The sequence below is a fragment of the Indicator indicator genome, chromosome Z (genome assembly GCF_027791375.1).
Source record: "Indicator indicator isolate 239-I01 chromosome Z, UM_Iind_1.1, whole genome shotgun sequence".
In the NCBI taxonomy this organism is placed as follows: domain Eukaryota; kingdom Metazoa; phylum Chordata; class Aves; order Piciformes; family Indicatoridae; genus Indicator; species Indicator indicator.
In genome coordinates, this window is record NC_072053.1 from 57,629,738 (window position 1) to 57,652,201 (window position 22,464).

A 22,464-nucleotide genomic window follows, 5' to 3' on the forward strand; every position below is an offset into this window, starting at 1 on the left:
CCCCAGTTACTCCATGTTTTGTACTGATACTGTCGTACCTAAATTTCTAGAAAGCAGCAAAGAAAAAAACCTTTACACAAGATTATCCCTGAGAGTCTTACACAAATCAAGCCAGTGCTATCCCCATTATACCTCAAAATCTTACTTAAAAGGCAGTTAAAAAAAATTAACTTTAGCCAACTAAAGAGACCTAGTGTTCCAAACACAAAGCATAAAACTAATCACTAGAAGCAAAGAAAAAAAAAAAATGTCCCATCTGGACAAAAGTCTATAATTTACCAATCTGATAAACTAAATTTCCAATTTGGAATTAAAATGAAACTAGGTCTTTTTTTTTTTTTATTGGCAGCTAAAAATATGTGTAGACTGAAGTACTTTTTAAAGCCAACTGAATTATAAAGTTACTCTTATCCTATGGAAGAACAGGGCTGAAGAAAAAGCAGGTAACTGTTCGCTAGAGTGAAGTGCTTGGTGAGCGGAAAATGTAGAACAAACAAATGGTTATCTGAAACTGGCCATTTAAAAAGAAAACCAAAAAGACAGAAAACACAAGATACTATGGTCTGCAGACAAGAACACCACTTCTCTCATCTTGTGAGATCTGAATGCAAATTGGCTTGCTGTACAGCATAAGCATGTATCCCCACTATGGCTCAGCTGTCACACACACAGTGTCTGTGCTCAATTAGCCAGCCACAGGACCACAGCTGATTTTCACCACTGAAATGGATGATTGGGTCCTTCAGTCCCCCTCTGCGTCTGAGTCGGCATACTTGAGCTCACACTTGACATCAAAGGGCTTGTCCTTGGTCTCTCGGGACGCCTGCAAATCTGCAGACTGCAGCTGGCTGTTCCCACAGTCAGGCTCAGTCTCATAGCCAGTGTCATGGGCCGGCTTTGGCTGCTCCCCACTCTGGTGGCTGACGCTGCCCTGCTCCACCAGCGTCTCCTTCACACTTTGCTCACAATCAGAAAAATCTGACTTTGTTTTCTTCTTACCAAGCAGCATGACAGAGCGAAATTTCAAGCACTGCCCTGGCAAGTACCCTTTGTAACAGTTGTAGGAGAGCAGGCACAAGAAAAGAATAAAAAAGAAGAGGAAGAGAAACATCAACAGGAAGTTATCATTTGACTTGAGGAACATCGTCTTTTCTGGGACCGCATCAGGAATTGAATTGAAGAGCTCTGTGTTAGAGGCAGCACTTGTTAGGACAGAGCCAACAGGCTTTGTTACTATTCTTGCTGTTGTTACTGGTACCACGTGAGTAGTTGAAGTGTAAGCAGTAGACCCCTCGGTTGATAGTGCTGACACTTTTGGCACATCACTATTACCTTCTGTTGACGCAGCTGCTGCAGTGGGGCCCACCGTGGTATGCTGGATCTTTTTCAGTTCCAAAACATGTTTGGCCAACACTTGAGAGAATTTCTTATTCTTCACTTTTTCTTCTGACAAACATTGATAAACACCACTGTCTCCTTCTGATAAATTGAAGATGAGCAGTGCCTTTTCCAGCAGACGGTACTTGGGACTCTCCACTCTCAACACATCGTCTTTGAACTTCCAAACTACCTGTGCCAGATTGGATTTTTGAGAACACTTGAGTTCTGCTGTGCTCCCATGCTTGAAAGTATGCTGTAGGGAATTCTCGCTTACTTTATCTGGAACATCAAAATAAATGTGCAGAACATCAGCAATGATTCCCATTTCCTCTGATCGGTACAGTTTCACAAGACTGTGCTATGGTCTTAATGGAAAAGTAAAGACAATGGCATTCAGATTACCTCACAAGGCCAAGAAGACAGCATGCAAAAATCTCAGCCAAATACCAAGCTACAGATGCCTGCAGGATATCAAGACAGACTAAAAGGGCACCTTAAACTCTAAGACAGCTTCCGCTTCTAGATAAAGAAGAGACCTTTGTGATTCTAAACAGAGTGTGCATCTGAGGCAAGTCTTTGGAGAAAAAATGCTGAATTTAGTACCACTTTGTATGCAACTAATCTATTTTAAGGAACTCGGCAACTACACAATATACATATAACTGGAATGAAGTGCTCCTGAACTTAAAGGCCTTTCTAAAAAAATACCAGCACTTATGTCACACTCAGTGCAACACTGTAAATGGACAAAAAAAACAACAAGCAAAACTCTTATGGTGTCCATGTCCTGCTTGGATTAGAAACAAAAACAAAGTAAATCAAACTCTTCAGAGGTTTGTTTATTGCAATACAAATCTTCTGTAACACAACTGCTCTTTAAGATCTCCTTGATCTGGTGGCAGCAGCACATACCATAAAGAAAGGATTTGTGGTTACTTGCCTTAAAGCACTATGGAGGGCACTTCAGCTGCTCTGTATCATGTTCTGAGTCCCCCTCTCACCATAAACCAAGCATTTTTAGGATCACTTCACCTGATCGAGCAGCAATAACCATACCCTTAACAAGGTTCACAGTATACAGTCAAATGCTGTATCACAGCCTCTGCACTCTAAGTACTTATGGTAAATACTGCATTCATTCACTGTTGAGGGCTGTTGAGGTGCCCCTGTTCATTTCAGGGCTTTGTGCACTGCACACTGAAATGGACACAAACACAGACATTGTAAGACAACATGCAAGCTGTACAGATGCTTCAAAAGCAGTATCTTGTACGTTTTAAACTAAAGGTGAATGCCCAGATAACTGCAAAACCCAAGCCAAACTAAACATTAACTCTTTCACTACTCCACCTGAACACATGAAATTGCTCTTCAAGGATTAACTCACCAGAACAAGACGACGCATCTCCACCTATGTTCTGAATCCAGTTCCTGTAAAAGGAAGTCCAAGTGTTACAACTACTTCCTACAGGCTGCCCATCTTCTCATACTAGGTAAGATTCATCTTAGCTAAACTGCACAAGCAGACAGAGATGGATAGGAAAAAGCCTGTATTTGAAAGCATTCAAGTTTAAGAAAATGTCAGTTATCTGTAGGGGGCAAGACTGATGCAATACTGACTGTAACTGTAAGAGGTAATCAAAGGGTACCATTACCTTTCAATTTCACTTTCTTTAAAAATATCAATGCAGGAAGCTTCTAGGGGTTTCCAAGCACAATAAGGATCCCTTGCTAAAATACAGTCAACACAAGTGGCATACTTGTCACAGAATGCCAGCGGAGACTGAACCACACCAGAATTCGAACCAGCATAGAGGTATCTTCTGCCCTAAAAAAAACCCCAAACAAACAAACAACAGCCAATCACTTTCTCAGATCTGTACAATACAATCCACAACATTCAAAAGTTGAACACAAATAGTTGTATACCTACAGACATGCTTGCAAAAACTGGAGCATGAGGGGAATAAGCTTTCAGTTCTAGAAAGGAAAGGAAACTTATCCTGAAAATATTCAGCAATGCTGGAAGTGCAAAATGACAGAAGAACAAAACCCTGAAATAGATACAGTTTATGAGAATGGAAATTAACCAATTCTAACGATGGCTCGTTCCACAAATACAAATGCACTGACAATCTTGTACAAGGTAAGGCAAGCCTGTGCTGATGACAGGACTGCAGCAGGCATGTGCAAGCCAGAACAGTCAAGGCTTGCCATATATAGAATCTGCTCCTGGTTAACTCAAAGTAGCCCTGCTGCCTTCAAGTTCTTTTCATAGCAGGGACTCTGAAGCCACATGAGCACCAGCCTTACAAGAGTCAAAAGCAGTTGCCTACTTGTTACTAAGAGGAGAAGCACCGGATAGAAATGGCACTGGCATGACACCTAGGAAGAGGGGGGCTGTTTGACCCACTGCTGCTGGGGATCCCAAACAATTCTTACTCTGAGCATGGCAGGAAAAAGACTGCTCTCATCCCAAACATCCTTCTAATAAAAGGCAGGCAGCTGTCTTATTTTACTCACCTGTTTCAAAGCTGAAGGAAACCAATGTCTAAAGGTACACAGTGAATTTATACATTATTATGCAAAGACTAAAGAAAGGGGCCTGTGCTGCAACCCAAAAAATTGCCAGCGGCTGACCCTCTAGTCCTTTCAAGAGGCCATGCATACAAAGCTGAACAGCACAGCCCATCTTGGTCACTGGCTGGCCTCATCCTGAGCAGAAAAGCAAGTAAATTTATCAGCAACCTACCATAGCTGTCAAGGGCAAAGAGTCACATCCAAGCACAGAGTGGTTCTTCCTGAACTGCAGCCACATGGATCTCAATTTGCAGAAATGTACACAGGGGTCATGTCTGCAGTGAGACAGCATGACTCCTGGAGAATCAACTTGGCCCCAAAGTAACAGGCAGACTGCCAAGAAAGACTTCTAGTTGAGAAACATTCTCCAGAGACCTCGTATTTGTGGTGCAAGACTTTCGCTCTTGGCATCAGAAACAGTCTCAATAAGACAACAACCAAGGCATCTAAGGGCTGAACTTAGGTTTGGGGTTTGCTGGCACTGTTTCACTAAGAAAGTAAGGAGGCTTTGTCATGAGAACTCTGAACAGGTTAGGCTTTTTAATGCAATGATCATGAAAGAAGTCTGTCTCAAGCCAACAAATGATGCATTCTGAATAACAGCACTCTCTAGAAGAGCCTATAAGACCAATCACAAATTCATCTCATGAATTTTGCAGATAGCTTTCAGGGAAACTCTTCACACTGGAAGATAGAAGGCAAAACTGGTTAAAAAAGAATCTGCTAGCACTGTTGGGAAGACAGACTGTGAAAAAGAATCAAGCTTCAAAGACATACAGTCAAATGCAAATTTCATCCTGAAATTTAGCTTAAGTTAGTGCTGGAATATGCTGCAGTGCTCACAGAAGGAGGTCTGCAGTGTTGGAGACATACAACCTCCTAGGAAAAACTTCCCATTCTGCTGGAAAGATCCCTTGATGCACTGAGTGCTGCTCTTCTCTTTAGCACTCTGCTAGGTAGCATCCAAAAAAACAATGCAACACAGCACGATGGATCTCTCAGCATGGTTCCTAGCTGGCACATCCATGAGTTCAGAGAACATCCAGTGAGCTGAGCAGACCATTGCAAAAAACTCCAAGCACATTTCAGTCAAGTGGGTGTTACGAAGACTTACTGTAGGCTTATCTGACTCTGCTCACCACAATCCAAACAGGTGAAGAAATACGGGCAGGGCCTGTAGACTACAGCAACCGTGTGTTCAGAAAGGACACTTGACTCCAGAGAGATCTGAAACCCACCATCAGTGTAAAAAGCCATCATCCACTTGTGGTTAATCCATTACTATAGGATACTGTTACATACATGCCAATACCAGGTCTATGAAGGATTTGACTAGCAACTGACTGTGATTTCTACTATCAACGTCCAAGGATGTAGATACTTGTGTTTTCACACTGGAGCGCAACGTAATCCCTGCTTGAGTGGTACTGAAACTAGACAAGTCTCATAACTCTGGCATGACCCAACCTCCACCTCCTCACTGCTGAAAATAATCACTGCTTTTATGGGAATGTAAAAGACTGCACTGCTTTAATTTTCAGTGTTCACTTTGTATCAAAAGCTTTTCTAGCAACATGGAAATTTTCTGTCACAGAAGATTTAAGCTGTTAGTCTCTACAGTGTCCCACAGGAAGAAGAGTTGTGTTTCAATCCTAAGCTTTGAGAGAAGTTTCTATGTGAAAAGACACTGCATTTCCTACGTGGCTTCTATGGCATGTCTTGCACTGCCCCCTTTCAGGATACTCTTGAGGAACTGAGAATGTGGCACCTAGAATCAGAGCAAATAAATTCAGTACCACTATTTCTACACTAACCTTGGCAAACAAGAGGATGCTCAAACTGCTAGAGCATAGTGTGTCTCTGGTATTATGCTGCAGTGCCTATCCCTTCCCTTTCACTCTCCAGAAATAAGGGAATCATAATTAAGCCAGTGTATGAATGATCCCACAATTAGAAGAATGGACATTAGCATATTTATTAGGAGAGTTGGCTGTCATTATCTTCTCTCACAGGGCAAGTGCTGAAACCTGCCAAAGCAAGGCATTTGAAGTTTTCTTTGCAGATAAAGCAGAAAAACCTTTCAATCAGTTATATACAAACATACAATACACACACACATACATATAGGAAGTTGCTAGTCATCATACAAAAACAGTACAAACATCTTCCCTGAAATCTGAGCATGGAAGTTTTTAATCACTAGTTTTTGTTTGTCAAAAGTACACTCTATCTTCAAGGCTTCTTTCTATTGTAAGCATGAAAAACTAATAAGTGCACAAGATGAGCTTCAAAGAATTACAGCATAACTCTCTCTTCAGCTGAGTTGACCATATTGGCATACAAAGTTTTATTAAACACCACACAAAAATAAAAGCTGTTTCTAAGGTATCTTGGCAGTAGCCCTAGATCTCTACCTCCAGAGCACTTATATATCACTAGGTAGCTATGGAATGCCGATACTACTACCATATATTTCAAAAGGGTCATTCTTGCCTTAAGAAACTCTGATGAAACTTCACTAGTTGAGGGGTTTGATTCTACAAGCCAGTGTAATAATTTCATAGACATTCACAGATGCACAGGGCTGAGTAAATAGGGCCAGAAGCCTAAGTGGTGTACAAAGTACCCATAATGATTACCCTCCCACTGTCACAAAACCACTCCAGGACTAAACCAAGTGACTGTTTAATAGCATAGAATAACTTTTGGGTTTGGAGCCTGTGGCAAGTCTTGCGTCCCTTGCATCCCATACTGTGCCCTGCTGGGCAGATGGAACATCACCACAGATCCTCAGTCCTAGCCACACCAACGAAACTGTTCTCACAACACATCTAGCAAGCAGGAGCCTGTGAGATTTGGGGCAGCAGAAACCAATTAGTTACAGAATTGTTGGTGTCTCTGCTAGACAAGACTGCTTTCTTAGGTGTCCTTCCTCTGAACAGATACATCATGTCTGCCCGAGGGTTTTTTCCTCACGGATTTGCAATGTCCACAAGGGGTCAGGATTTTTACATGACTCCTAACCTGGAATTTGGTCTCTTCAAACACCTTTCAGCTGCAGCACATGGAATCCAAATGAAGACCTGCAGTGAAGACCAGTGCTACCCCCACCTTCTCAATACATTCAGTAGCTTGCCACACAAACTGAAATGCAGCAGGCAATACATGGCACAGCACCTGGCTCTGTGCACAGTGACAGTCCTCTTTTGTCACTGCAAAGTGGTACTAGAATGCTCCGTGAGACAGCAAAATGAGATGAATACTGTGACGTTTATAGCGCTTACTTTTTTGGATGAAAGTAAGAGAGTTTGGACTGGCTCAAAATTTGGAAAAAGCTGTGTTTCTTCAATGATATGCATTCCATTTTCATAACTGATGGCTTTGTGCAAGGCTCCTCGATCTGAAACAACAAAGCAACATATTTAAGTAAGATTCTTGAAATAGGAAAGAAGGAAAAAATTGGACAATTGCTGTAAATTGTCTCAATAATCTGCTTGCTGTTCATCTGAAGACTTCACACAACTCTGTGTCAATTGCAACTGTTAAGCCTGCCATCATAAGGAGCCTCTGAGCAAGAAGTAACATTTTGGGACAAATAATTACCACTTCCACTTAGGGATTATTTTGTGGGACTTTGCTGCACCCATTGCAGTTTAGGGCTTTTTCCCACAATACTTTTTCAAAGCATTTAAGGTTCTCCACTTAATCATCATGGCCCTTCATTTTAAATGAAAACAGCAGCTGGTATCAAAGCACTGAAATATGGAAATCTCAAGAATTTATTAGAACATACTTCAGGCCTAGAGAATCAGTGCCTTAAGGAAAAAAAAAAGTTCTGCATAACTCACCTGTGCTGATGAACATAATATCGTATATGGTCCCATTGAGTGCTCTGACTCTGTCTACTACAATCTGAGTATACTTCACATCTCGTTTCACTAGTCGTGGTCTGTCTCCCACTGGAGTCACTGAGTCATCCATTAAAGGATGATCTTTAACAAACTGCAATGTTTTGTCTGGTAAATTCAGGGAACTCGCATAGTTTGAGGCTCTGGCTTCATTGTTTATACACTAGTGGGGGGAGCAACAAACAAACAAATTACATCATTTATTTACACAAACTAGAGACAATTAACATCACCTATATGCGTTTTATTTTCTGCATTATGGCTTGTAAGAACACCTTTACATTTTACTCAATTCTGCCAAGGAATGTCCCTCAGGTCTTGTAGCACTTTGACTTCTGTGATGCACTGTGAGTTTTGGACTACCTTTGTTTGGGCCCAAAATACATTTCAGGAAAGATAGTCTTTCTGGACTGTCATGCTCTTAACTGCTTTTTAACTGTTACCTCATCCAGCAGCAGCAACAAGATAACTGTAGAGAACATGACAAATTAAGAAAAATGTGAAAGAGACCCTGCACTATGAACATTTTAGTTTGCACTGCAGCGCACGATAGAATCATTCAATGGTTTGAGTTGGAAAGAACCTCAAAGATCATCTAGTTACAGCCCCCTGTCATAGGCACAGACACCTTCCAAGATTAACCTGCTCAATCTACTGAGACAATGCCATGATTGCTGTACTTCTGTTCACCTGAACTAAAAAGTATTACATGTTGCCTCATGCATACTGACATCTACTTCACCGCTACAAAATTAATAACAAGATAATGAAATGAAAATACAAAACCAGCAAATAGCTCAATTATAAATCAAAAATCCCACTTTGATTCCTAAATACAAAGTTCAGAATAATTCACTAGAATGTTCTTCTATAAAATCTTTACAACAAAAACTATCCAGATTAGGGCAGACTAAAATTAAGCTTTAGTAGGTTATCTAATATTTTCCATTTTCTTTACTCCTAAGCACTGAAACAATGACTAGCCATTAGATCCAAGATTACAGAAACTTACTGCACCAGGTCGTGGATTAGGAATTTCCCCATTGTACCGTACCCACTTTGTATGAGACTGTTCTACTGTAGCACTCTGCATATACTTTCCTTTTGAGAAAACCTCTTCTACAGTAGACAGATTGTATGCACATACTGCTGACAACCCCACATTATTCCTGAAAGTTCAGTAAGAAAGAAAAAGGATTAATTATTGCTTCTTGAAGTAAACCAATTTAGATGAAAAGTATTTAATCTAGAGAAAGGCTACACCACACTTACAGCTGTGGGGTGAAGACTCCATATATCACTGGTTCCTTCAGAGTTGGAGACTTGAGAATAAAAACATCATTGACAATATTGAAAATTAAATTCTTATCAGGAATGGTACAAATCAGTCTGGCCTTGAGAAAGGAAGTCCACTTTTTCTGCAAGGTCCTTAATCCTCCTTGATCCCTCTTTATCAAAAAAAATAAAAATAAAAGTAAAGGGGTTTGTGAGGAAACTCAGCAGCATTTTTGCATTAAAAACCATGGCTATGAAGTATGAAATTACTGAGCTTTACTATTTTATAACACTTAATCAACAGCAATAGCAATTAAAGTTAACATATTTACCAACAGTAAAGTAAAAAAGCCACAAGAAAATTAGTCGATTCAACAAAAAATGCAGAATGGCTTCTACCAACACAGAGGTAAAATGAGATATAAAACCTACAAAAGACTGTATTTCAGCAGCACTTAAAAAATTGAGATGGGCAACGCACTCTTAGGAAAAAGTTGTGAGAGAAAGTAAAATAAGCATGGAAGTATTGCATTGTCCCTTCAGAGAAATAAGTAACGTTTTTTTTTTTTGTGACGTCTAAATAATGATTTAAATTCTAATGTTGCACTATACACTTAAACTTGCTTGATGTTAATAATTTCATTAGAAGAAATTCATCAATGGCTTAATCCTGCAATCAGTTACCATTTTTATTAAGGACTTTAAGTATCAAGACTTAAATAATTAAATATATATTGACTAAAAATCTTTCAAAGTATTTGGTACTCAAGCTATAGCTCTGTTACTTTCTTTCAAAACCAGGGCATATCTGAACATTATACATATTTCCCAATTATTATCCAATCACAATAGCTAAGTACAAATGCTTATAGATTTGCAACTTGTCACTGATTCCTATTTCAAACAAACAGCAGCTGTAAGGCTATCATTTTGTACAATGCTGCCCCTTTAATGGGTGCACTAGCTGTCAGTGGGACATAGTAAGAAGTCCCATGTAAACCTGCTTCCAGCTGCTTGTTTACTGGAAATATCACAGGGGGCACTATCTTGTTATTGATGTTTTGACTTCCACATTGAAATACAAAACAGTTAAGTCAAAATAAAACATTTCAGTCTCATCAACATTTCCTGTTGCGCTGAAAGGAAAAATCCTCAGGGAACTGATATGTTCCACTTTAGAAGTTTGTCAAATCAACATTTTTTAACTGGAAAAAAACCCCACCTCTTTCATCAGCAAGATTTTTAAATGAAAACTCCTGAGTACGTACGTAAAGCAGCCTAACACACTGAGATTTAAACACAGCATGAGTGACAGAATCAGGCTGCTGGTGATCATTTTCCTTGAAGCTCTCATGGATCTAACAGCTTCAGGGAACTCCCATCTGCTATACCACAGTCAAGAGCTATTCTGCTGTGGACATAGCTACAGTTCTGTTTCTATACAGCAAATTGAAAGTTAATTGACAAATACTCTATCTGCCCAGCTCCAAAGTCAGTTCTTCCCAGGAAGTTGTACTTAAGAGTTCTTTAAAAAAAATAAAAAGAAAAGCCAGGGGAGACACTTTTTCTGTTACTGGCTTATGTGGTTGCTGGGTTTTTCTACCAAAGGTGGGAAGAACTTTCAGGTGTACTTAAATTTTACCACTATGCAAAATTAAATCAAGCATTTGTTCCTAAAGTAAAATTATGCTTTCTCAGTTCTGATGAACTGATGATTCACTAAGATTCACTAAGATCAACCACTCACTAGTCCACATTTATTAGTCTACAATAATAAATTCTTAGTCTACAATAATAAATGCTTTTCAACATACACACACACAGAGAATTCTAGTTCAATTAGTAAAACTAAACTTAACTGTCTCACCTTGCACACTCTAGCAATTCTTGGAATCATCAGTTTTCCAACAAATTCATACTCCACAGACACCTCAGTGAAAAAGAAGTATATCTTGTCATCTTCTCCGTCTGTGCTGTTTTGTTCTGCTCTTATCACATCAGCAAAAACAAAATTTGGCTCTACAGACACAAAGAGAAGAACTTTTAATTATATATGAGGCTACTGATTTTGATTCCCTCAAAACCTCTCTAGAAGTTCTCTTTAGCCCAAACCTCAAACTGCATTTACCTGCTTTCCAGTCACTGACCTGCCCACATAGTTTGCTCTTCATAATCAGTAGCATTTCTATAAAACCAGAGAAAACTACTGAACCCACAAACCCTATGTGAAAGTACCAAGATACCCAACAGATGTCCATGATCTAATATTTCATTATTTAAACATTCTTCAGTCCACAGTCAAATGTGGTTTTCTAATAGGCTGGGAAAGGTACATTCCTGTATCTGCCTCTTCTTCATTTCAGGTATTAGCGGAAACACTAAAAATGACAGTATCGTTACAACATGTATTACAAAACTTAGTGCCCCACATTTTTTCAGACACAATGCAGTTGTCAGTATGTGCTAATTTCATAATTTTGGTAATTTTTTGGCAGAATGCCAAAAACCAGCAAGCATTCACAAAATTTAGAGAATTTTGAAATTCAGGAACTGAAAGCACAAGGACCCATCATCAGGTCAATTTGAAAATCCATTAGGAGACCAAAACCATTCTCTTCCTTACTGTATCTAACTAATGCTGAATTATTGCAAGGGTGAACAAGTAGATAAAAAATAAAATCTAGGCCCCCCACGCCAAGTTGAACCTTGTATGATTTGTAGCTGGTTTTACTGCCAATGCTGATAAAAATTCTGAAATATCAACACAATCTCCTGATGGCACACATTAGACAATTGCCTAATGTCCCAGGTAAGACACTTACACTGTCTGTGGCACTGAAAAAGGAAGGGTTGGGCCAGATCTTGTGCCCACTTACCATTAAGCCAAGGTATTGCATACTCTGTTCTCAGAGGACTCTGGTGAGAATGCCGTGAAACGATCGGTTCGCTTCCCAAGAAATTGTAAGAAGTACCAGAATAAAGCTCCTCATCTTTAACATAAAACCAAATATTTCAGACTTTCTTATGCACTGGATACCAAAAAAGGATACATAAATATTTCAAACTATGTAAGCTTAAACTTCCCACAGGAAAGATAAATAAGGATTTCCTCTAAATCATTCCAGACGTGTCTTCTTTGTTTGTATTTCTGCTGACCATTCAGAAGTCTGACACTTCCATACTTTGGTTTATTACTGCTTTCACACAAGAAACTAGCAAAAACCAGTATTCTTTTTGTGGTACTTCAGCACTTAACATGTAAATCAACATTTCATGTACAAACAGGCAATTTTTCTTTCAGAAATGCTACAGAAATTTTGGATGTAACTGTTTTACTGTTTTGCTATGCCATCATTATTCAAACTCAATAATTTAGGAAGGAGCACATGGGGTGTTTGTTCTCACTTCCTGTTTCCTGTTACTCTGAGCATCTCTTTTATGATCTTGTGACACCATACAACCATGAACTCTGGTTTCACCAGATCAAGATTCAGTGGTGTCTAACCTTGGGATAATACAACTGCAATAAACAGCTCACTCCCCTAATCTGTCTCTCAGATGTCTTCAGGATAGCTAAAAAATTCTACTTGCGTCATGTGGTTTAGGCCCAGCCAGCAACTAAGCACCACATGGCTGCTTGCTCATTCCTCCCCCAACTCCATCCCATGAGATGGGGAAAGGGAAACAGGAGAAAAAGGTAGAACTCCAGTGGCTGAGATAAGGAGAGTTTAATGGAACAGCACAAAGACAGAAGAAACAACAGTAATGACAATAATACTAATAAAACAATGCATATAACTAGAGACATAAAATGCAACTGCTCACCACCCAGAACCTACCACTACCGCCTGCCCCGCTCGCTCCACAGGCTCAAACTGTGTGTGCCAGCTCCCCATTTATACACTGGGAATGAGTTCAGTATGGCATCAAATATCCCCTTGGCTGGTTTGGTTTGGAAGGGCTGTGGCCCTTCCCCCTTTGTGAAAATGTTAGTTGAACCCAGGACATTGCTGTATTTTCTGAAGTGACAGTAGCTGAATCTACAAAGGCTAAATAGGTTAAACACCCAAAAATGTAGTTTAAAAATTAGTATTTCAAAAGTCGATTCCAAAACAACTTAGAGTTTTGATGTCTCCTCTTAAGAAATATGCTGAGGTTGACTAACTACGTATTTTAATGCCTATCCACATAAACAGTAAAGATGCAAAAAATATGGATGTAATTCACCATTTTGATACTGAGCAACTGGAGAATGAGAACAGAAAAGGTTAAATATTTTTATACATTATAATAAGGTGTGTAAAGCCTGAACTCACCAACCATAACAGATGTGTAGCTTTGAGCAGGATCAAATGGACATCTGCCCTTACCATCTTCATTTTTACCTCCAAGTTCAAATGAAATTAAGTTCTGCAAAAAGTTAAGTTGAAAACCACAAAAAATGTTAGAAATTTTTCTTTCAGTCACTTGACTCATGCAAAGGCAACTGGAAAAAATAACACTAAGTAATGGACTATATCATCAGCTTCAAGTATCAAAGTACTTTTTAGTAAGCTAATGTGCTTTCAGAAAATCTTATCAAGTCCAACAGACAGAGGAAATGTGATCTCGTGATTTGTGGGGGTGGGAACAGAAAATAAAGGAATACAAAAAGCCAAATCCAGACAGACCTCAGGAAAGAGCACCCAGAAAACCCAGATAGCAGGAACGGTAGAAAAGTTAATTGCTATATGAAAGAATCTGTGACAAAGCCAGGAGCAGAGGCAAGCAGAGACAGAAATGTAAGAAATTTCAGGGAGATTCTATAGCAGATGGAAGTTGCAAAGAATGTAATTTCAATTTTAGCAATTATTTTTATATAATGCATATTACATAATCACGAAAGCTAAGAAAAGGTAAATCTTTTTAGTTAAACAAGATCAATTACTAATTCAATAAGCTTTGAAAAAGGAACACAACAGTTTACTTCCATACTCATTTTTGCTCTGGGACAATGTAAATGCTTCAAATGCTATATAACCCATCACTGAAATTACAATTGTGTTTCACGGTGGCAATAAACTCATTGTTTTAATGAGCTTCTTTTAAGAAACAGTTGTTGCTAGGTCAAAACATATGTACATTCTTACCAGGTAGTCACATGCTGGCTGAAATGCGTTAGTTCCACACACGTACAGAAAAGTATCATTCAGCTGCTGCAAGACACGCACATAATTGCGACACTCTGTCTGTAACAGAGGTTGAGAAAAGGACCAATATAATAAACCAAAGCTTCCACATTCCAATATAAATATCCAAGTAAGAGTTGTGCTGTCAGCTCATCTGTTGCTGCTACTTATGCCACACTAGTAAGGCTCGTTGATGAAATCACTTCTGGGACACCATGTCCCAATCCCCAGGAGCTCTAGTGCTACAGCATCTCATTTCCTACAGCCAAGTATGTAGTGCACAGTTGCCTCACTATACCTATCAGAGTAGCATGACCAACCACCATACACTCACTAGAGTGCATCTCAAGTTGTTCCACAAAAGCGCTAGCTCCAAAGACATCTGACCCATAGGAACAACTAGTTAAGCATGGAGCAAATTTCAGACTTTGTCATCTTTGTAAGCCTAGATGAAAAAAGTGATAGTCATGGTTGTTTCTTAGGAGAGAAACCTCTAATACCATTAAAACCTCTTTCATCCAAGAAAGCTTCTTAATTGTTTTAGCTCTGAAACATTTGAGCAAAGCCCTGAATAAGGAATACCATAAAAAACAGCCAAGAAAAACAACCATAGACACTCACAGAGAAAACCCACTATCAGCAACATCTCTTAATTCTTGCTGGTACATAGCCAGACACGACCACTGTTCCATAAGCTACTAAAGTATATGCGTTATCCTTACTCTTCCTTCTTATAAGCCAAACCAGGTATTACTGTGGCTATACAGTTGCTTCAGTTTGGCAGAAAACTGGGGGTGGAGAAGAGTAAAACTAGTTTTCTGCCAGATGAGATCCCTGAACAGCTGCATAAATTCTTTTTGCTGGTACTAGGGAGCACAGCGGTGATGGGTGGGGAAGAGAACTACCCATTTTAGTGTAAGAAATAGCAGTAGTGGCTTAATACCTTAACTCTTTTCAAAGTATTGTACTACACAAAACATCAGAGCTGCAGTATAAATGTGACTAGTAACAGGTTATGAGAATAACAAAAAAAGCATGGCTGGCAATGTATGAATTGCTAAACTAGAGGCAGGATGGAAATAAAAAAAGGAAGAAAAGTTTAGAGTTCTGGTGAAGTACCTATTTTTGGGGTCTAACATCCATTCTAAGTAACAACAGTAACCTCTCCAGAGAACTGGTGGAAATGCACGCAATGCTTACTAAACTGTATACACATGCAAGAAATTCATATCTCATAACTCATCATGGATATTCATGAATATTATTACTAGCAACCCCAACTGAACCTAGAGAATACAAATAACACTCTTGAAAATGCAAATAAGGAGGAAGTGGTCCTTAATACCTACCACACCTTATGTTAGAATAATGCATTGATGATTGTCAGTCAAAAGCTGAGCCAAGGGAGAGTGTGCTCACCTCCATGAGCTCCACGAAGGCAGGATGTTTGCCAGCCCTAGATGTAGCACCTGGGGTTTTCTAAGTGTGAACCAAAGAGGCTACAGGTTCAGGGTTGCTGATGTCAAATCCTCACAAGTATAGAGCAGGACTGATTTCTGTATTCACAGGGCTTGCATACTTCCACTTACAAAGCTGTGCTGAAAGACTGACCATCAACCTTGCCCAGCAAACCTTCACTTCGCTGTATCACTAAATGAAGTGCACTACATAAAGGGAAAGATGCATCCACACAGAGACCAACCTCAGTCAAGTGAGACCAACCTCAATCAAGTAAACCAACTCAACAGAAACGGAAATTGAGCACACCAGTCAGCACACTGGTTGGGAATAGTCCATGGTTCCCAAAAACACTGAGGGAACCCCAGGTCTGAGCTGCCAGCACTGCTGAGCTGGCAGGAGATCAGACTGTTCAGAGCATTCACATCAGCAAGGTGCTGCTGCAAGGGGCACACCTGCTGAGCACCACAATAGGGATAAATGTAGTTAGTGAAAAATGCACTGGTGGAACAGCACTGGCCTAATAAATAAACAGTATGACCTAAAGCAAAGCAAACAAAATTGTCACATTGTTTGCCACATCAAATGCTGTGTAGCAATTATTGCAATAATAAACTACGACATCTGCTATCAATTACATCAGTAAAATTAATACTGGTTTACCGTTTTAATGGAAAAAACTTGTGACACGAAGCGCACATCAGGGTGATTTCAGATTTTCAAATATTCACCAGCAAGAAATAAGGAACTCAGAATTAAAACCAAAAACGCAAGCAAGCAACCAAAAGCCACTAAGCCTGCTGAAGTTTCTAAAGCTCAAGGTAAAGAATTTAGGTGATTAGCTGAACATTTTAACTTCAAATAGTTGGAGCCTTTCTACTTTTAACATTACTCCTCTTGGAGAAGTGAAAGGTGTAATAATATCTTTCTCAAAGTTTAATAGATGTACATACCTGTTCCGATTTGCCCTTTACTGCGCATTTAGCCCTTTTATCTTCCGTGACCTTCCAGTGTAACTAAGTGAAAAAAAAAAAACAAGCAACACAAAAGCATATTCAAATAATTTTAAATTCAATACAAGGTCTGAAAATCTTGTAACAACACACCAATAAAAGGCAATCCTAAAATTATCTGCAGCAAATGCAAGCCATTTTGTAAGTATCTTTCAAAGGTTCAAAGCCATTCTTTCCTGTGAGGTGACACTTCCAAATGCATGTGCTTTAAGTGGGGTTAAACTACTGCCATTACCTTTTGAGTTCATAATGAGGTTTTCCTCAAATTGCTAATTAAGTGTCTATGACCATAAGCATTAGAGAAATGCAGCTGTCACTGTTTTAATTAATTTTCCAATTTCATTCAGACTTGAAAGAAAAACACTCAGAGGGAAGGGGGTTCTAATGTACTGGACCAATTTACACTGTACAGAGAAGTATAACTTTGACAGGTAAAACTGGTTTTATGAGTGCACTTATGTGCTGGTGAAAGTGCCCACCACTCATGAACGTGTTCTTCGTATTAAAAACCCTACGAGCATCTTCCAAAACATCCAGAGTGGGACTCCATACCACACATCTAAGTGTCAGCCTGTGCTGCTGATGCGATGAGAAGCAGGAGTCTTAAAAGAACTGGAAGCAACACAATGTTAGCAGACCTCTGCGTGGGCTATCTACTACTAGAAGCCACCTTCAGCACATCCAGAACGCATCTGTGAGCAAGCTGGATCAGACCTGTCTGTGCACCGCTTGCTGTGCAGACACACCTAGAGACACAAACCAGAAGCTGAAACAGAAAGGACAATGCCTTCAATTCTTTTAATGCATGTCTGAAGCCTGCCACCTCAATTTTGCTTCTTTTCTGGATTACATTACTTTCTGATTCAGGTTAACAGTAGACAGCCCACTCCTGATATAAAAAATTGTGTAAGAATCACCACTACTGATGGTACTCCATGTCCCTCCAGTATAGCATCCTGTCCCAAATAAGAGAATACCTAAGGAGACCTCTGATTACTTGTTTACATCCAACTTCTCTTTTATTCCTTTCATCTGATGGCATCCTTTACACTATAGCATCTTCCAGAAGTAACACAGGAGGAGCCCTTTGTCTTAGCTTAGAGTGGACAGAAATAATTTTACTTTCAAAAGAAGTAAAATAAAGACGTTCTCACTGAATTGGAGAGACATACAGACTTAAAAACACACAGGAAAATATAGAATACATGAATGCTTATGACATAATATATATATACAGGATACATGAAAATCTCCAAAAACCTTACCCCAGTCAGACTAATCCACAAACCCCATTGCTCTTTTTCTCCCCCAGCTCATTGCCCCCCTTGCCTAAGCAGGCTGTAATTGCACAGGAGAAAATTAGCCCTCTGAAGGCCATAAACAGGCCTACTCCCCCATGATTTACCAGATAAGGACTCCCTCTGGAGAGCTGACAGGAGGGAGAAAGAGAGACTGAGTTGGCCTTGCTGCCAATTTATAAACAGACAGCAGGATTATGAGATGGAATAACAAAATTACAACTTTCCAGCCCATCCCTCAACCCTTCTGGTCCTCCTGGAGGGGACCTTTTTCTCTTAAAGGCCTCAAACTACCACACCCACACTGTGTATTTTCTCTTTTCTGTACCTACCACCTAAAGTGCAATGCACTACTGACCTCAGAAAACAACATCAAACTTGGATTACGACCTTTACACAGAAGAGAATGTATTAAAATGCATACCTCGTGCTGCTTTTCAGCAATATTCATTGCATTTAATGCAAAGATCATCTCTCTGGCTCCTACATACAGAACGTCTTTGTCTTCACTTAGCAGCAAGGTTGAATAGTTTGATACTTCTGATTCCTGAAAATGTATTAGCTGGACCTCTGTTGAAATGAAAGAAAACACAGTGACTTAGGGTCACGTTTATGGCTCATTTTTCTAAGTTGTTTAATACCTCTTGGTTATCATGAAAACAACAAAAGTTAGTTTGGACAACCCAGGTAACAGACAAGACACCCCTCAGAAGCTTGGTTCAGCATAAACAGCAGCTCCCACCATCAACATGTTATCAGTACATGTTGAGGGCTGACCTGCTGGAGAGAAGCTCTATGGAGAAGGATCTGGGAGTCCTGGTGCACAAGAAGTTCGCTGTGAGACAACAATGTGCCCTTGTGGTGCAGAAAGCCAATGGCATCCTGGGATGGATTAAAATGAGTGTGACCAGCAGGTCAAGGAAGGTCTTCCTATCCCTCTACTCTGCCCCTGATGAGGCAGAAATTAAATACTGTGAAATTATATTAAATATGATATGAAATACTGTGTCCAGTTCTGGGCTCCCCAGTTCAGTAAGGACAAGGAAATACTGAAGAAAGTCCAGCAGAGAGCCACTAAGATGATTATGGGACTGAACATCTATCATATGAGGAAAGGCTGAGAGAGCTGGGTGTGTATAGCCTGGAGAAGAGTAGACTGAGGGGAGGGGAGGTCTCATTAATGCTCATAAATATATAAAAGGCAAGTGTCAAGAGGATTGAGCCAGGCTCTTCTCGATGGTTTCCAGTGACAGTACAAGGGCCAATGAACAAGAGTCGGAACATAGGATGTTCCATGTAAACATAAGAAAAAAAAAATTCATTTTGAGGGTGGCAGAGCACTCGAACAGATCTGCCTAGAAACAGGGAGTCTCCATCTCTGGAAGCATTCAAAACCCACCTGGACGTGTTCCTGTGTGATTTCTCTATGTGATCATGCTCTAGCAGAGATACTGGACTAAATGATCTTTAGAGGTCCTTTCCAACCCCCTACCCTTCTGGGAAGATCAACATTACTGGTACCTGCTTTGTCATTCAATTTGAAATGCTTAAGTATTTACTCTTGTCGTTGTCATTGTAACTCACATCTTCATTTTTTTTTCCTACCTGCTAATTCCCTTTTTTCTAACTTTCCATTTTACGCATCCATTGTTAGGTCCTTCATCAGCTTTTCCTTTCCACATACCCACCCTCCTGCAGACAGTAAGGTTGGCCTCCATTTCCCTTGCAACTGCCCCAAACAAGTCTCTCAAAAAAATCTTGCATCTTAAAAGACAACACTTCAGTGTATTACCATAGGAGAAAGAAGACACAAAAGGTAAAAAGGATCCATTTACAGTGGGTCAATAAAATGATTTTGAAGTAGAAACCAGAGACAAAACACCTAACAGAAAGAAATAACATGAAGACAAAAGGACAGTGGAATGAGGAAGCATGCAGACCAGAACAGAGGAGACTGGAGAAAAATGACACAAAATGACTAATATGCAAGAATATTTTTTCTGCATATACAACCACAATGGAAAAATGACTGGGAGACTCTGTTTTGTGCAAAGGACTGGCTTTTTAAGACACAGGCAGAGAGCAATGTATTATTGCTCCCAATTCTAACATTAGAAATTGTACATTTTCAACAATAATAATTAAGAAACAATCCATTTTAAACCAGATTCTCAAGCATGTCATTTTAAACTTTTTTACCTGGCAGGGAAATTTTACCCAAATGAATGAAGTGGTTCATACAACTTCACATGCTCATTCCTCCACTGAAATAAATACCCCCTCCTATCTGATACAGGTTTCCCATACTTAAATGCAAGAATCTTTAGCAGACATAGTCAGGGAGAAATGGGAAGAATAGAAAATAAATTCAATTTATTTTGAGTAATTTGGATGTGGGTCTGCAGTCCAATACCATAATACCATTAAAACAGCAACTTGCCGGATTTTAACTATTACACAAGACAGGAGCATCAAGAAGTTTAACCAGGAACTACAAGCCTTGTCTAGACCATTCTTTCTGAAGAGCTACATCAGCAGCTCAGTAATTGCTATGCCAATAAGCAGGAAAAATACTTCCTGTGTTGATGACACACTAATGTCATAAATCACCTTATTGCTACTATCTAATCTTTTCCTACACTACGGCTGCTCTGTGTTTAACACCCATATTTAAGGCTGCTTCTTCCTACTGCCCATACGCTTGCTTGTGTTTGGTTACAGCACATTTGGTTAAGTAATCATTGCAAATTAGAATTTAAGGAGGACCCAAACACAAAATCTTTCAAAAGTTATTTCCAAAGAGCAGCATGTAACTACTCTGTGGCCCTTCTCTAGAGTTTTTCTCAGATTCAGGCTAAATTTTAAACAAAAAGCCTCTGATCCCTGTTACTTCTCTGTTACAGTTGCTGACTCCTTCTAAATTGTATTGTGAAATTATGAGTATTTGCTGCAACTTGAAATACAGGGAAGGTGGTGGCGCGTGAAAGATTGTTTCAACTCTAACCATCATATATGCTTTCAGAAGAGGGACAAATGCATTATCTTCATCTCATGATTTGTTTAGTGCACAGAATGGCTTAGTGTCAAAATATATCTCAGTGTGGAAAAGTATGAAAAAAAGTATTATTAACTGGAAAAGTGCATTTTGCCAATATGCTCACACTCAAAAATGTTTGGTTTAAATACATGTATTGAGTTTTTCTCTTGAAGCAAGCATCACCTCCAAGACTCTTCAGCTGAGAAGGCGGAATTCAAAATTCCTCCTTTAAAAAGCTGTGTTTTCACAATTGTTTGAAGGATCTGAATTAACCCAGAGTCTGAGTCACTTTAGAATATTCTGCTCCTAAGCACTTCCTAAGCTCAGCACAACCAGCAACACCTGACCAAACTTGCATCAAGCAAGCTTGAAGAACGCGCAGCCTCAACAATTTTCAGATCCCACAGAACCCCTGAGGCTGTGGTAATGTCCCATATTACACTACAGTTTCTCTTCTTACCTCTGTGTTCCCAAGTGATCCTTGGTACTGGGCCAAATGCTACTGCCATATCCAGTAACAAAGCCCAAACTGCATAAAAAGCACACAGAGCCATTTTCAGTGTCCTGGCTCTTCAGAGCTCCTTGGATAGCTGCAGCAGGTAGTGTTTCTCTGGCAGTAGAAATGCAAACCCCAAGGAATATTAGAGAGCAGGTATTCCAGACTTTGAGAGCGGTGCAACAAGGCAGGCTGGAGCAATTGTATGAGTACGTGCTTTTCAGCAGATTACTTCTTCAAGGGAAGGAACATTTTCCAGGGTGCTGTATACAGAGACAGCCCACACTCTCCACAGGCTTGCAGAGCTGCTGAGAAGTGAGACCAAGCACATCCTTCCGTTTTGTTTCAGAAATAAATGATGCTGCGGAGAGAGGAGGAGAACAAGAAGTAGAAGAGAAAGCAAACTGAGTAATGCCCAAAATAGCACACTGTGTGCACAGATCTCACAATACCTCTACAGCTGTCAGGATAGTTTAATTTTAATAGAGAGTATATTAATCGGTGAAAATAAGATCCTTAAAAAACAAGCCACACATTACATGGCAAATAGACAGTAAAAGAAAGAAATTATTTTGATCTAGAATATCAGTATTCTGAAATGTTACATTTAATGCATGAAATCTGACTCTACTTACTTTCTTACTTTTAATAGTAAATCAAAGAACATTCAACTTCTCTAATAAATTATACAACAAAGGTAACAATCACCATGACTAAGTTCATAAAGCAAAGGACACATGAAGAGCAGCATTAATCTTAAGCACTGGTTTCATAAATCTGCTGCAGTTCCCATCCTTTGGCTCTTAAGAACAGAAAAGTCATTTTAAGTAGTCTTTTCATGATATTAGTGC

At 39.6% G+C, this 22,464-nt stretch overlaps 1 protein-coding gene across 1 annotated transcript; it reads right to left on the minus strand.

The window, feature by feature from the left end:
* Positions 1–742: 742 nt before the first annotated feature.
* On the minus strand, positions 743–21,671 carry SEMA4D (semaphorin 4D). Its single transcript, XM_054397439.1, has 14 exons — positions 21,578–21,671; positions 18,505–18,650; positions 16,723–16,785; positions 14,273–14,371; positions 13,460–13,553; positions 12,020–12,133; positions 11,011–11,162; positions 9,141–9,316; positions 8,881–9,037; positions 7,809–8,031; positions 7,245–7,360; positions 3,036–3,208; positions 2,768–2,811; positions 743–1,659 (listed from the first exon to the last, which is right to left on the minus strand). Exons 1-14 carry the CDS (start codon positions 21,669–21,671, stop codon positions 743–745), a joined length of 2,568 nt encoding a protein of 855 aa, XP_054253414.1.
* Between the last annotated feature and the right edge of the window lie 793 nt (positions 21,672–22,464).